Raw genomic sequence first — 13377 nt, forward strand, 5'->3', positions numbered from 1 at the left:
GGGGTAGCTTTCAAATGCACTTGCTCCCACTCACAAAAGCCTCATGATTTGTTTGTGCAATATTCTCTACAGGAAAACACAACTATGGTCAGCAAAACAACCATGATGCTGAAAACGCAGTTTGTTCTCTCGCAGTAGCCATGCGAATGCAGGTTAGTGTAACTTCAAACGTTGTACATTTTTTGTGTACTTTTCCTGTGAGTTGTAGAAACTGCTTCCAGAATTTAAATTTTCTAATTTCTGTTCTGCTCAACTGAAAATCCTACCTGCTTTCCATTTTAATAGCAACTCGTAATCAGTTAAAGTAAGCCATGCCAGTTGTGTTTAAAGATAAATCAAAAATCAAACTTTTCACAATTCTTGATAACTGTTGTAAAGCTTGCCAGAAGCACTTTTATCAATAGACTGTTTTTTTTTTCTTACAAGGCAATGACGTTTACTTGTGCTTGCACACATTTTTGTGGTTTAATGGATGGAGGATCCAAGAACTTGTTTCATGTGGAAGCAGCATGAGGTTGTCAGTGAGCAATTAATATCTTCCATTCTTTTTAGGGTGTGAGAGAATAACAGTAATTCTCAAGCTTACCAGAATAAAATCTCCAGGCACCCAATTAGAGATCTTTTTCAGCCATTCTAGTGTTAATGGTTTTGTCTCTTTGAAATCTGTATAAACAACAGCATGCTCATAGTGCAGCAGTTGTTTTTTCTTACATCCTGAAATCAAGAGATGGAACAATTTTTTTAGTTTGTTTTTTGTTGGCCTTTGTCATAAAAGTTATTTCAACACACTCTTGAGATTGCTTCAAATTAGTGTTCAGCATTTATGATGCAGCTGGTGTATGCTGTTTTCTTGTTTAAAAACAGAACATGGTAAAAAACACAGAGCGATGGATCATGTCCCAGCAGTTCAGGAAGTGGGACCTCCACTGCTTGAAGCTTCAACCTCTCTCACCAGTGCCCAGGTAATAAACGTTTGATCTTTTGCTTTTGTTGGCTTGTTTTGTTTTTAAGAAAGCCGTCCTTCCCTCCCCCCCTCTTTTTTTAAGAAAAAAAAAGTAGCCAAGTGACATGGCAACGAACCAAAAATTATCCCAAGCCTATTTTTTAATCTGCTTACAGGGTCTACAGATTGTGCCTTTTGTTGTATGCCTTCTTGTGACCATGCCCCTTTGCTTCAGTTTTTATTTTTATGGTGTGCATTGGTGCCAAACTTTATTTTTGAAGACCTAAAACTGGAAGGTTTCACTGCAGGAAGGGAGGTGAAGCTGTGTGGAATATCAACAGCAATACAAAGTATAAGTTCCTAGTATAGGAAGCCCCTAATGGAGGAGAGTGTTTATGGATCTTGTTAAGGCCCAGTGATTTTAATAGCATTAGATGCTGTTTCTTCTTCCCTCAGCAGAAGTATTTTCTTCTGTGTTAGACTTTTAAATTTATGTATAGGCATGAAGAGCAGGAAACATGTTTATTCACATAATTCTTTTTCCATCGGTTTCTCTCATTTCCCCCTACCTCCCAAGGCCCCTGTCAGGGTTTTTGGTCTGTCTTAGCGGAGTTGCTGATATCTCCAGAGTTTTGGGCAGCCTGAGCTCTTTGCTGTGCTGAAGTGATTTTCTCACCCGTTGGTTGTGGTGGGTGGCACAGAGAGGAACCAAAGGCTTGAAGGGAGGTTCTGCCATGGAGGAAAGCTGTGAAATTTGTGTGTGTGTATTTGTGTGGTGTGCCTGCTTCTGAATCCCATTGCTGTGCTTTCAGAAAGCTGTAGTGAAATGTTTTTGGTTTTTAAGCACTTTAATTCACTTCTCACTGTCTCTTACAAGAGTTAAATGGGAATGGAGGCAATTCAGAGATGCCGAAAGAATGAGTTTTCAGGGGCACAAGGGGGAAGAAATTCTTGAGCTTTCCCTGGGCCAACACATAACACTCACTCCTAGAGTAAAAACTTGAAAAATCTGTCCTTAAATAGTTAAACAATAGATCAAAGCATGTGTTGTCATGAACATGATGGTGGAAGAAACCCTCCAAAAGCATTCCCCACCCTCTCTATGGGATTGTGTATTTAGTACATATGTTTTTATGTATTTGATGTGTAATGCTAGGCAGTATAACTGGTAATAGGACTTCTATTTACTTGATTACTCTAACTTTATTTTATCATTTTTTTTTCTTTTAAAGTGTAAAATAAGTCATTAGGTGGAAGGTATCCTGCAATAAAATAGAATCTTAGAATAGTGCACAGCTGGAAGCAGACGGAGTTTTCATTGAAAATGAGGCAAAACTGCTTAAGCACTAAAACTAGAAACATCTGCTTTTTGATTTCTGTAAGATCTGGGTGTTAATTGAAATATTTCCAAAGGTTCTGGAAATGAATGGGGGATTTTCTTACAAATATTCAGTAAGAAAATTCCATGACAGGCTGAGTAGATGTAGAGCCTTCCCTGTGTCTTTTAAATCTTCTTGCATTTCATGAATTATGGCTTACTGCTGACAATAGCACATTTTTTGCTTAACAAATTTCATTTGTGCAGAAGAACCAGTGTTGCACATTTGCAGTTTAATATTGAATAATATAACTTACTGAATAATTCTGGGATTTCCAATATATAGAATATTTTGTCAAACTAAAAGAACTAGCTGCAAATGTAGACTTCTAAAGGTTAGTTATAACCAAGTCTTTAATTTCCTGTGTTTCAGAAAATAGGTTTTATCTGGAAAAACGTAATAGACTGAAATGTTTTGTATGTGTTGTTTAGCCACAGACGTTAAGGTATAAATGTCACTTCTGGAATTATTTGTTTTATCACCTTATTGCATGTGTCAGTGTGTAATCTATCCTTAAGGGTTTTCTAAGTTATTAAAAATCTACTTGCTTTGAAGGTTCTTAAGGGAACCTCTGATGAGGAAATGACAACAGCAGTGGTTTTACAAAGGGTGAACTGTCAGCATCCATTGCCAATTTTATTTGACTCCTAAAAATATGTGTAATTCTATTTATCTGGAAATTATGTACCTTTTAATGAATTACAAATGTGCAGTTATGTCAGTTTTGCTCCTTCCTTTTTTTTGGTTGTCGTGTTGCCTGCAGGGTGGAAAAAAACTAATTGTTTCTTCCAGAACTCAGGGAGGTGTTTGTGGTGGGAGAGATGAAGGAAATGGGAAGGGCTGAGGTTGCTGCAGAGAATATTGATAGACTGTCCTGAGATTTCAAATAGCAGCTTCAGTCTTTCGGTAGAGGATGATTTATTTAGTAGGAAGAAAACGAGAGGGGGGAAAAAATCACATTAACTTTCTGTCACGTGCATCTACATTCTTCTCCCTTTGCTGAATGTGTCAATTGCTTTAATGAGAGAATAGGTGACCCTACATGTTTTCTTTCCCTTACTCCTTCAAGGTACCACACTGCCATCACCTTACCAGTGTTTTCCTGGGGCTGAAGTTGTTTTTATAGACAGAGTTTTGAAGAAAACTTTAAATGTTCTAAGTCATTTGATGTTTGTAAGCCACTGCATCTTGTGTTCTTTATACATTTTTACAGCTAATTGTGTTTGAAAAAAATGTGTAAGAAAGCCAAAGGTGTATCCTTCTATGCAAGGGGGATGCAGTCAGTACGTCTTTGGAAGTAATCAGACTCCATATGAGTACATGCAACAAAACAGTCTGCAGCCCAGCCATTGAGCCCTGTGGTTGAGTAGCTTCTTGCCCCCTCACACTGGATTGTGTCAGTATTTAAATGGGTGATTTCTGGGGTTCACCTAGCTGCAGGGTGTAAAAGTGGGATATTTGAGATGTAATTGAATAGTTCCAGGTTAGGATATTGATATCGTCAAAGAAATGCATGCAATTAAGCTTGCACAAACTGATCATTTGCTGGTGGATGCAGAACAGCTGAAGTCCATGCTTGGAGCTGAGATTTGGCAGTAGTTCTGTGTTAATCTGTGGATATTTGAGGTCTTGCAGACTGTTTGAAGGTTCAGGGCATTAGCTTTGATGCCATTGCCAGATTAGATCTTAAAAATACTGTAATCAGCCAAAACTGCAGGAAGGAATTTAGTCTGGATAGGCTGAAAGTAATTAATCTCTTGGCAGTTTTTTTAGCCAGTTTTTGTGGTGGTGTGAGCAATCCAAAGCTGAGGGACTCCAAACATCTTGCTTGCCTGACCCTAGACACTACTGCAGCAGGACCTCGCAGCTGCTCAAAGCTTATGGGGGCTTCAGGGACAACTGGGTCAAGCTCACAGAAGAAAAATCCATACAGGGGTATTAAATCTAAAGAGTTCAGGTGGTCTAGGTCAGAAACTGTGGATGCATCATGTCTTCCAGCCTACAGCCACCTCCTCTCAGGCAGTTCTTGCTCCGTGCTTTTCTCTTGCGTAGGCTGCCACTTGCAGTCCTTGCAGGAAGTTGTTATAAGCTCAGTGGACTTCTGGCTAGAGCCTTGTGCATTAAACTCCTGCTATGTGGCCATTTGCAATTTAGCTGTGGTTTAGAAGTGTGTGAATTGATCTTCTAGCGCCTGGTTTCCCTTTGCTCCCTCAGGGGAGTAGCAAGGCTTAGCTCGTTTGGTGGTACCCTCTGATGAAAGGCACTACATGCACAAGTATCAAGTTTAGCTAATGTGTTTATGTGACTCTTGGCCAAGGAAAGTATACGCTTTTTAGTAAAGTGTATGTGCTGAAGAGTATGGGGAGGGAGGAGAAGAAAAACAAAAACAGAAACATCTATTCCAGTGAGATGTGCTGGAGCATCCAGCAGACATGTCTCTAGCTTGATATGAAAGCATTACGTAGTATTTGGAATCCGATTAAACGAGAGCTCTGTGAAATTATAACAACCAACAAACAGTGCATGTGATTTTTCATTATTAGCTAATATTTAGGTTTGATTAATCAAATACAAGAGAGGATTGAAAAACTGATTACAATAAGCCCCATTGTTGGAGTATTTGCTGTTGTTTTGTGTTCTGTTGTCGACCACCTAAGCTGAGAGAAATCTCCTGGCTTCTATTTGTTTTCTTTTCCAGTGATATTGAGATTTCCCGAGCGCAGAGTCCAAAAGCTGTCGATGTACTTGCCAAGGAGATAGGATTGCTTACAGATGAAATTGAAATCTATGGCCAAACCAAAGCCAAAGTACGTTTGTCTCTGCTGGAAAGGTTAAAGGATCAATCAGATGGAAAATATGTTCTAGTTGCTGGGTAAGAATGCATGGTAATGTGATTAATGCACACCCTTTCTACTCATATTAATATAAACAATCAACTTACATCTTTTTGATATACTGCACAAATAAGAACCCTGAGTGTTTGGGGCTGTATGTTTCTCTGTTCTGAAATTTTCAATATATATTTTTTAAAGTAACACATCCTTTCTTTCAAACTGTTATTATGGAGGTAAAGTATGTTCTATAAAGGTAGGGTGTTCTACGCTTAAATCCTTTCTGTTTTATAGTGTTTTTCTTATTGTTTTATCAGAATTGTAAATATTTACTAGAATATTTAAGTCTGTTGTGGCTGTTTATAAACAAACTGTAACAGAAGCTGCATGCTAATCTGCTGATATTAACAATAAATACTTTTTTTATTGAAGAACAGATTACATAGTTAAATAAGCCATGTTTTTTCTTTGAAATGTAGACATGTCGCCGGGCAGGCTTATCCTGCTCTCTGTTCCCACGATTACAACAAATGCTATGCTCAACGGGGTTTATGTGCTTCTTTTCTGAAGAGCTATTTTTTCTGCATTCTGTGCACATTTTTCATTCACCTGGTTTGCTAAGTGGAGACTTATAATTGTGAACAACTATGTTTTTTTGCATTAATATTTAACTTGCAATGTGTTCTTTATGTTCTGAATTAATCTATATGGGTGCTTCCTTGCAACTACAACCAGTCAGGTTTAAAACATAGCTTTAGGCTGATCCAAGAGAAAGCTGTTTTTAACTGCCTTGATCTACCAATTCCTCAGTCAGATAGTATCTGGAAATTGCTTGCTTTAGCGTCTTCTTGTGGGCACTACTTGGATTTCTGGCCTTATCTGAGGTGGAGCCGTTGTAGATTGAGAGACCTGATGTTACGTGTCTGAGGCCAGTGAGTTATGAAGCTACCTTCAAACCTATGCTGTAGAATTGCAATGTATAGTGATGTTCCTGGAGGACTTCAGAGCAATTGTTTAAAAGAAGGAAATAATAGCTGATTGAGCCTGGTTTACTTAGGTTTACTTTTGTTGTGTTTTTGCTTGTAGAATGAAAAGCAGATTCAGCGTTTGACTGTGTTTGATGAAAGAATCTGCTACCGTGTACTTTCAGGCTCATGTTGTCAACTGCATCAGCTACGCAGGATGCTGTAGGCTGTGCCAAGCTTCTCTAGCAGCAGTCTCACAGAAATTTGAAACTCACAGAAATCTGAAAATAGCTGGAGATGGGAGATAGCATGATGCAAGACTCTATTTAGGTGGATTTTAGTTGTCAGACCATGCACGAGTTCTTAAGCATCTTCACTCCTTTTTGTCCCCTAGTCTTGTCTTTCAGGTAGGGTATGTCAGGAAGGTATGTCTGTGCCGTGTTGGCACACAGACAGAAAAGTGTATACTCATGAAAAAAAAAAGGCAGAATTTCCACAAGTTGGATAAAGAACTGGGAACAAGTAGAAAATTGTATTCATAAGTTTATATGGTTTGTATAAAGACTCAACTGCATTTCATAAACAAATAGCTGCTTTTGTTGCCTATGTAACTTGATTATGTAATATGTTGCTATTTGCAGTCTCTCTGAAGTCATTGCATCACTTAATGAGTATGAAACCACATCTGTTGCATGAGGTGGTTAATAAGGAGTGCTTGGGCAAGGTGGCTGTAATAGTGGGAACTTTCTCTTCTGAGAGAGTGCAACTTTTTACTTTGAAATATTGTATATATCAAATAGATATATGACTTGTGTTCATGTATTCTCAGTTGTTCATGTTTGCTGAACTGACTGTAGCAGACAATGGTTTTCACAAAGCTGGGGAGCTGTATCTGGTGAGGGAATATTTAGTACAATGAGGACTGAACACCATTCAATATGGAAATCAGAGAACAAAATAATACCTTCAGTTGCCTTCTTCATCCTCTCCCTACTAAGGCAAGGATGAGTTACCCTGCCATCTGGATTATTATGTTGGCTTACAATAACCTTAGATATTTAGACACTCTTAGAAAGCTGCAGTGTTTAGGTCTTCAGAGTAAGTTTTCAGGGCTTCATAAGCATGTATCTTAAATATTTTCTTTAGTTCTCAGTATTTGGTCTGATGGAAATATTAACTGTGTATGATGTCAACTTTTCATAAGCAAAGGTAGCAAAAAGTGGATGTGTGTATTCAGCAAGCTGGAGAATCTCCCTCTTCTGACCGCAGTGCAGCCAGAGACATTTGTGCCTGTAATTCCACAATAGGGCTAAAGTGTTTCATGATGCTTAAGAGCTATGAATATTTGGTGCAAATGGTCTTCTAGTTTACTCCTGATGTGCTAGAGCCCAGAACATTTTGGTCTGGATAGCAACTAAGATGTACCGTTTTCATTTCTAAGGATAGCTAGATGCTATCCTTAGTGCTATCTAAACCTTAGATGCTTATCTTAACACTTATTAATTTACTTTAATGCAATGCTTATCCTAAGCTTGCTTTTTAAAATGTTGCTACTAATTTGAAAGCTTTATGTGCACTTTCTGAATGCACACAAGTACAATTAAATGCAATACACGCTTTGAATGCTGAAAAATTACAGTTTGCTTAACAGATCAAGTTACCCAAAAAGTCATCTAGATGAAGACGTCGTTTCTTTGTAAATTCTATTTTCTTCTCTATGGAGAGCATTTTTCTCATTCTCTTTTATTCTTGTGTGTGTGTGTGTGGTGTGTGTGTGTATGTGTGCGCCTAATTTGTTATAGGGCTTGTGTTAAGACACCTTGGGGTCAGACCCATGAGTTCTCATGGAGTAATTAGTTCTTCTCCATCAACTGCCTGTGTACAGACTCTCAGTACACTAAAACAAATTATGTTTCAGGATATGTTAAGTGAAGTTACCTCTCATTCTCTGCATGCTGAGAGTATGAAAATGAGCAAAGCCTGTATGAGACAGGAGCCGAGTTTAGTGCCCAGGATCATGTGTTCAAGCTTGTACACAGCATATTAGTAACCACAATATGAAATGTATGCTGCTTGTAGCAAAAAGCATATTAGGTTTTGAATGCTAAAAAAATTAAAATCAGGACTTTTTCACACTAACATTAGTGATTGTTTTTTAACGAACTACTTATTGGTAAGATAAGACCACGTGGAAGTAGATACTAGCTTAATGTTTATACAAGTTGTATGATGGTAAATGTCGTAGGAACAGAATTTGCAGATTTGGATTTCATTAACTTCAGATGGGTTGGATGGTATTTCTGTTCACTATATTTCTTGGCCCATAGGTGCTTTAAAAAACAAAAACAAACAAACAAACAAACAAACAAAAAAAAGAAAGGTGGACAAAAAGAAAGAATACTAAATGGAAAAAAATACCATTGTGTTGATACGGAAACATTTGGCAGTCCAAAGGAAAGTCATGGCTGAGACTGTTTGTCATGTATTTGCCAAATAGTTACATAGGTGCTGAGGGGGATTATTTTGTCTTTATCAACTACTGAGAGTTTGTAGTTGTAGATTCTTCAGTTGTTGCTGGCTTTGTTCAATCATTGTTGCTTAACAGCAGTCACTGTACTCTCATATCCAGAAGCTCCAATCCCACTTTAAGGATGGCACTGCAATGCTGTAATCCAACCTCAATGAAGTGACAGGAATTGCAACGCTTCTATGCTCAGAAATAAATCTCTGACAGTTGTAATCTTGGGTGAGAGATGTGAAATTCATTTATGAAAGCTCTCTTGCCCACCACCTCAATAACAAGACTTCTTCATAGGTTTCCATGTGCATCATGGCGATGGTGAACTCGTTAAAATCTTTGAAACAGCTGGTACAGATAAGTTGAGGATAGGGAACTGCAAGAGCAGAATTGTCACATAAGTAGTAGAGTTCTTGCTGGAGTCAGAATGGCTGTGGTAACTGTGAGGAGGTTGCAGCTGGTGCAGTGTATCATCTCACTGTTTGTTTATTTTCCCTTTGTCAGACCTCATGCAGCTTTCCCACAGAAATAGCTCTACTGTAAGCTAATGTGATGTATAACAAACAAACAAGAAGTCTGCATGTTCTTATCTTTGTTTTGATATACATAAGGGGAGAAGGCTTTCCAGTGTTATGGAAAACTTGCTTTGCCAAAGAGCTGGTGACCACTTGGTAGGTGGCAAAGTAAGTTTTAAGGAGGGAAATGATTGCGGGATTTCTGTGTTTAGACTGAAAGCATATTAAATATGAAGAATGCAGATGTATATAAAAGTCTCTCAAAATTCATTAAAATGTACTCTATTTTAAAGTTGTTTTTTTCCTAGATTTGCACGAGGTCAAAACATAGCATTGCATGTCTATCTAAAAATGTACAACTGAGCTAAAGTTAGCCGTTGGCAGTTGTAATTCTATACTCATGTGAGGTAGTGACCTAAGTTCCAAGTGTGCAGGCTCAGTAGTATAGCCAGCAAAAACATCTAAATGTCCACAAAACAGCTTAAATGGATTATTTTATTTATAAAATTTGATCAAAGTGTAGGCCAGGTACAAAAGGGAAAATATTTAAAGTAAACTTTCTAAGGAAATAATTGAAATAAAAATCTGTTTTAATTTCAGGCTATTTTTTTAACCAGTATTTAAAACTGAGGTTCAGGTATCTATTGAAAATATTAAATAACTGTACAGCTCTTCATGTTTGTCCTGTAGTCTCAAGGCTGCTGCTGAACCTTTCAGAATCAAAGGAGTCCTGACAAGATGTCTCATGTAAGAGATAAGTAGGTGAATTGTCAAGACCAATCTGGCTTCACTGAATAGTGTGATTTGCCAGGAGTCCATGTGGTTGTTAATTCTGTGAGATGGGAAGAATCTAAAAAGTCAGGTGCCTGTTTTTGACTTTTCAGGGGTTTGTGCCCATTCCTACCTGCTGCAGTGGGCAAGCGTTCTTGTGAGCGTGTCACCCAAGTGCTATAGATTGTTTCTGGAAGTCTTGTTCTTGGTTGCCTTCCTTCATCACACCTGCCTTTAGATATTTTGAACCTTTAGGTATTTATCTAATAAATTGTAGTTGCTGGAAAACTACCGATCAGAGTTTCTCGGAAGGGAAGAAAGCCTATTAAAATGAACAAACCCATCTGAGGAACACACTGAAAACATAGGCTTTTAAAGACAAGCAGATTTTATGATGACAAGGTCCTGTCTGCAGTGATGCATACCTGTAAACTGTTGCATGCCTGCAGGAGTACTCTGGGGAAAATAAGCTTAGCTTAGTTCATTTTTGCCCTCGTTTTGGTGATGGTTGGTTCTCTCAGAGTGTCACATTCATGTTAGGGATGTGGCTGGTGCAGAGTATCAATGTACTAGAAATTCAGCAGATGCAAGACCTGTTTCTCCAATCTGCACTGAGCAATGGTGTATTTCCCTTCTTGTTCTCTAAAAAAGGGTCTTTGTCACTAGAAAATTTCCAGTGCTTTCTGGTTTGTTTTACATAGTCATATTAGAATAGGCCAGCCAGGTCAGCAGAGCATTTTAGTAATGTTACTGTTGATTGTGTGTATCTTCTGGGACAGGTAGACACTATTCCTGGTACAACAACCAATGTGTGTTTTGGCTACTGTTAAAGTACTTGACTTTTTCTGGTTTCCTTTCCTATACTGAATAGTAGACCACATCTTTGATTTTACCATTTTTTGTGAGAGTGATAAAGTCCCCATGCCTCTCTGCATGCCCAATCAGTCTTGTGCCGTGCTTTGAGTGGCACTTAAGCTAGCAGTGGTGTCTCTGAATAATGTCAAATAAGAACTTCATAAGAACTATCATGCATCTGATTTTTAAACACACCTGTAATCACTGACAGGAAACACTGTGCAAATACAAGTTGTTCTGTTAGCAGTGTAGGGGTTGCGTGCACTGAGTTTTGGGGTTTTGTGGAAGTCCTTTACTAGTAAGTTTTAGAAAATGGTTATAGCAGTTATAGGAGTCTGTCTCGTAGCAAATAGGGATTGTTTGTTTGTTTTTAGAATTAGTAGCTTAAAATGTTGTCATCTTGTTACATCTTTGAGTGCTGCAATGCCTCAAGATTACTTTTTATTATTTAAATCTGGGCTTTAATGCACAGGAATAAGAGGATTGAGTAAAAGAGATTAAGGGAATAGACAAAAATGAATGAGACAATAGAACAAGAAGAAACTATACTAATAATGACTTGAAGAGGTTTCGGACAACTAGAGTTAGAATAGTAGCCAAGGAGGCAAGGCTGGTAGTGAATGCGAGTGAATCTGGCTGGGATGCTCTGAAAGAACCATATTTCCAGACAAGTGAGAATCCTGGAAGAAAACAGAGATGCCAGAAATAGCAGTGGGGAAAATGGAAGCTGGCAGTTTAGCAAGAGTAAAACAGGGAGGGCTGGCTGTGGTAACACTGTAGAGATTACAGACTATCTGTTCTTGTAGGAATTACAAACAGGAAAGTGAAAGAAATGAAGTAGCATGTTGTGTTCCTGCAGTAGATCAGAAAGAACTGAGAAGGCATGGTACTGATAAAAAGAAGATAGGGACCAAACCTGCTAGTTAGAGTAGATAAAGTAGGTTCTTCTCAGCATCTGCTCTAAATCTCCCAGCTTTTGTATCTATCTACATAAATACTTCGTGAAATTCTGAGTGAGGAAATACAACTGCTGCAGGAAAGGCTTGCAGGGAGATCTGAGAACAAATGCAACTAGTACTTGTAGGGTCCAGGTGTCATGAAATGCAATAACCGTCAGTTTTCTGCACAAAGCATTTGCTAAACCAACAAGATCTGATGTTGTTTTTCTGAATTCAAGTTGAAATAATAAAAATACAAGTGAAGAACTGGTTGTAGCAAAATATTTTGAATCAAATAATCATATGAGAAGATAAACATGGAGAGGTTTTTGTTTCAGACTGGTGGTTTTGATAGATTAATGATATGGGCATAGGAGCAAGTTACTAGGAAGTATGGCAGCCTTAGCTTTTTTAATTGTTAGCTTGTAAAGGCAGTTTCTACCTCTCATTGAGAGAGAAATGGCTATATTTTTACACTGTAAAGGCAATGAGATAAGCAACACATGAGAAAGGACAGTTTTCAGTCAGAGAAATGAGGTTAGCCATATAAACCTGTAAAATAGTTTTATTTTTTTTCTGCACATAGGTGAGGAATTTGGCTATGCTAAAACTGGGCATGTCAGGAGGAAGAGATGATGATATGGGTCACTCTAGCTAGTGATCTTAGGGCTTAGTCATTTAATATTTGTAATGACCTTAGGGCAACAGATAAGACAGCGCTGCTGAAATTTTGATGATGGTGCAAAGCTGGGAAGTGTATTGATATAGAGAAGAACCTCAGCTGTTAAGCAGATTTTGCAGAATAACATTGATGACCAGCACATAAGAAGTGGGGAAAATAGTATTAATGCAGTGCAAGGCAGTGCATTTTGGGACTGAACAGGAATTTCTGCAGTAAGGTCATGGCAGAGGGAATGGCACAGCATAGAGGGGTGGAGACTTCTATTGGCATGTGGTCTGGACTGTATTTCTGTGTGTGCTTGACAGGAATCACAGAGGAGGAAGTGAATTCCCTTTTTCAGTTAAAGGAGTGCAGTTCTAGGAAAGCTGGATGACTGTCTAGAGAGTGAGCTACTGGCTGTGCTTTAGGCTCTGATCGTTGACAAACAATGTTATACATGTGGGGGAAAATGAATGAAAACGTGCCCAAATTAAGTAATCCACATACTACATGGTCATATAAGAGTAGTTCAAAGCTGTCAATAGACAAAGTACTATTTCTGTATAGTCTCGGTTAAGGAATTCTCTTATAGATGTACTAAATCCCATTATTTTACTGGAACTTGAGTTAAAACATTACATTTCTAAATAGGAAAATTATTTTTCTAAAACAATATAGAATTTTAATTAGGCTTGCCTCTTGTTGCCCATATATTTTCAGATATGTCTAACAAAGGCTTCTTTGCTCCTTTTTTTTTTTTTTTTTTTTTTTTTTTTTTTTAACAAAAAACAAGCAAGCAAACGAAAAGAACATCAGGATCCAGTGATGTAAAAGACAGATTTGTGACACGTTGATGTTTGTCATGTATTTATATTTTGTGGGGCAAAGAAAGGCTTATGTCAGTTTCTGAACTAAGTCAACTGACATCTCCTTGCACTTGACAATTTTATCAGTGTTTTTTGCCATTTGAATTGTGACCTAAGGATAGTAATGCTTTTCAT

At 38.0% G+C, this 13377-nt stretch overlaps 1 protein-coding gene across 1 annotated transcript in view; it reads left to right on the forward strand.

Annotated features, from left to right (window-relative positions):
* The window catches only part of MTHFD1L (methylenetetrahydrofolate dehydrogenase (NADP+ dependent) 1 like), a 149141-nt gene that overhangs the window by 22006 nt on the left and 113758 nt on the right, over positions 1-13377 (forward strand). Inside the window, exons 9-11 of the mRNA XM_082757822.1 lie at positions 73-152; positions 865-962; positions 5021-5194. Coding sequence (XP_082613948.1) covers positions 73-152; positions 865-962; positions 5021-5194 — 352 coding nt within the window. The remainder of the gene's footprint in view (positions 1-72; positions 153-864; positions 963-5020; positions 5195-13377) is intronic.

Source organism: Aythya marila (genome assembly GCF_965140915.1).
Source record: "Aythya marila genome assembly, chromosome: 3".
NCBI lineage: Eukaryota > Metazoa > Chordata > Aves > Anseriformes > Anatidae > Aythya > Aythya marila.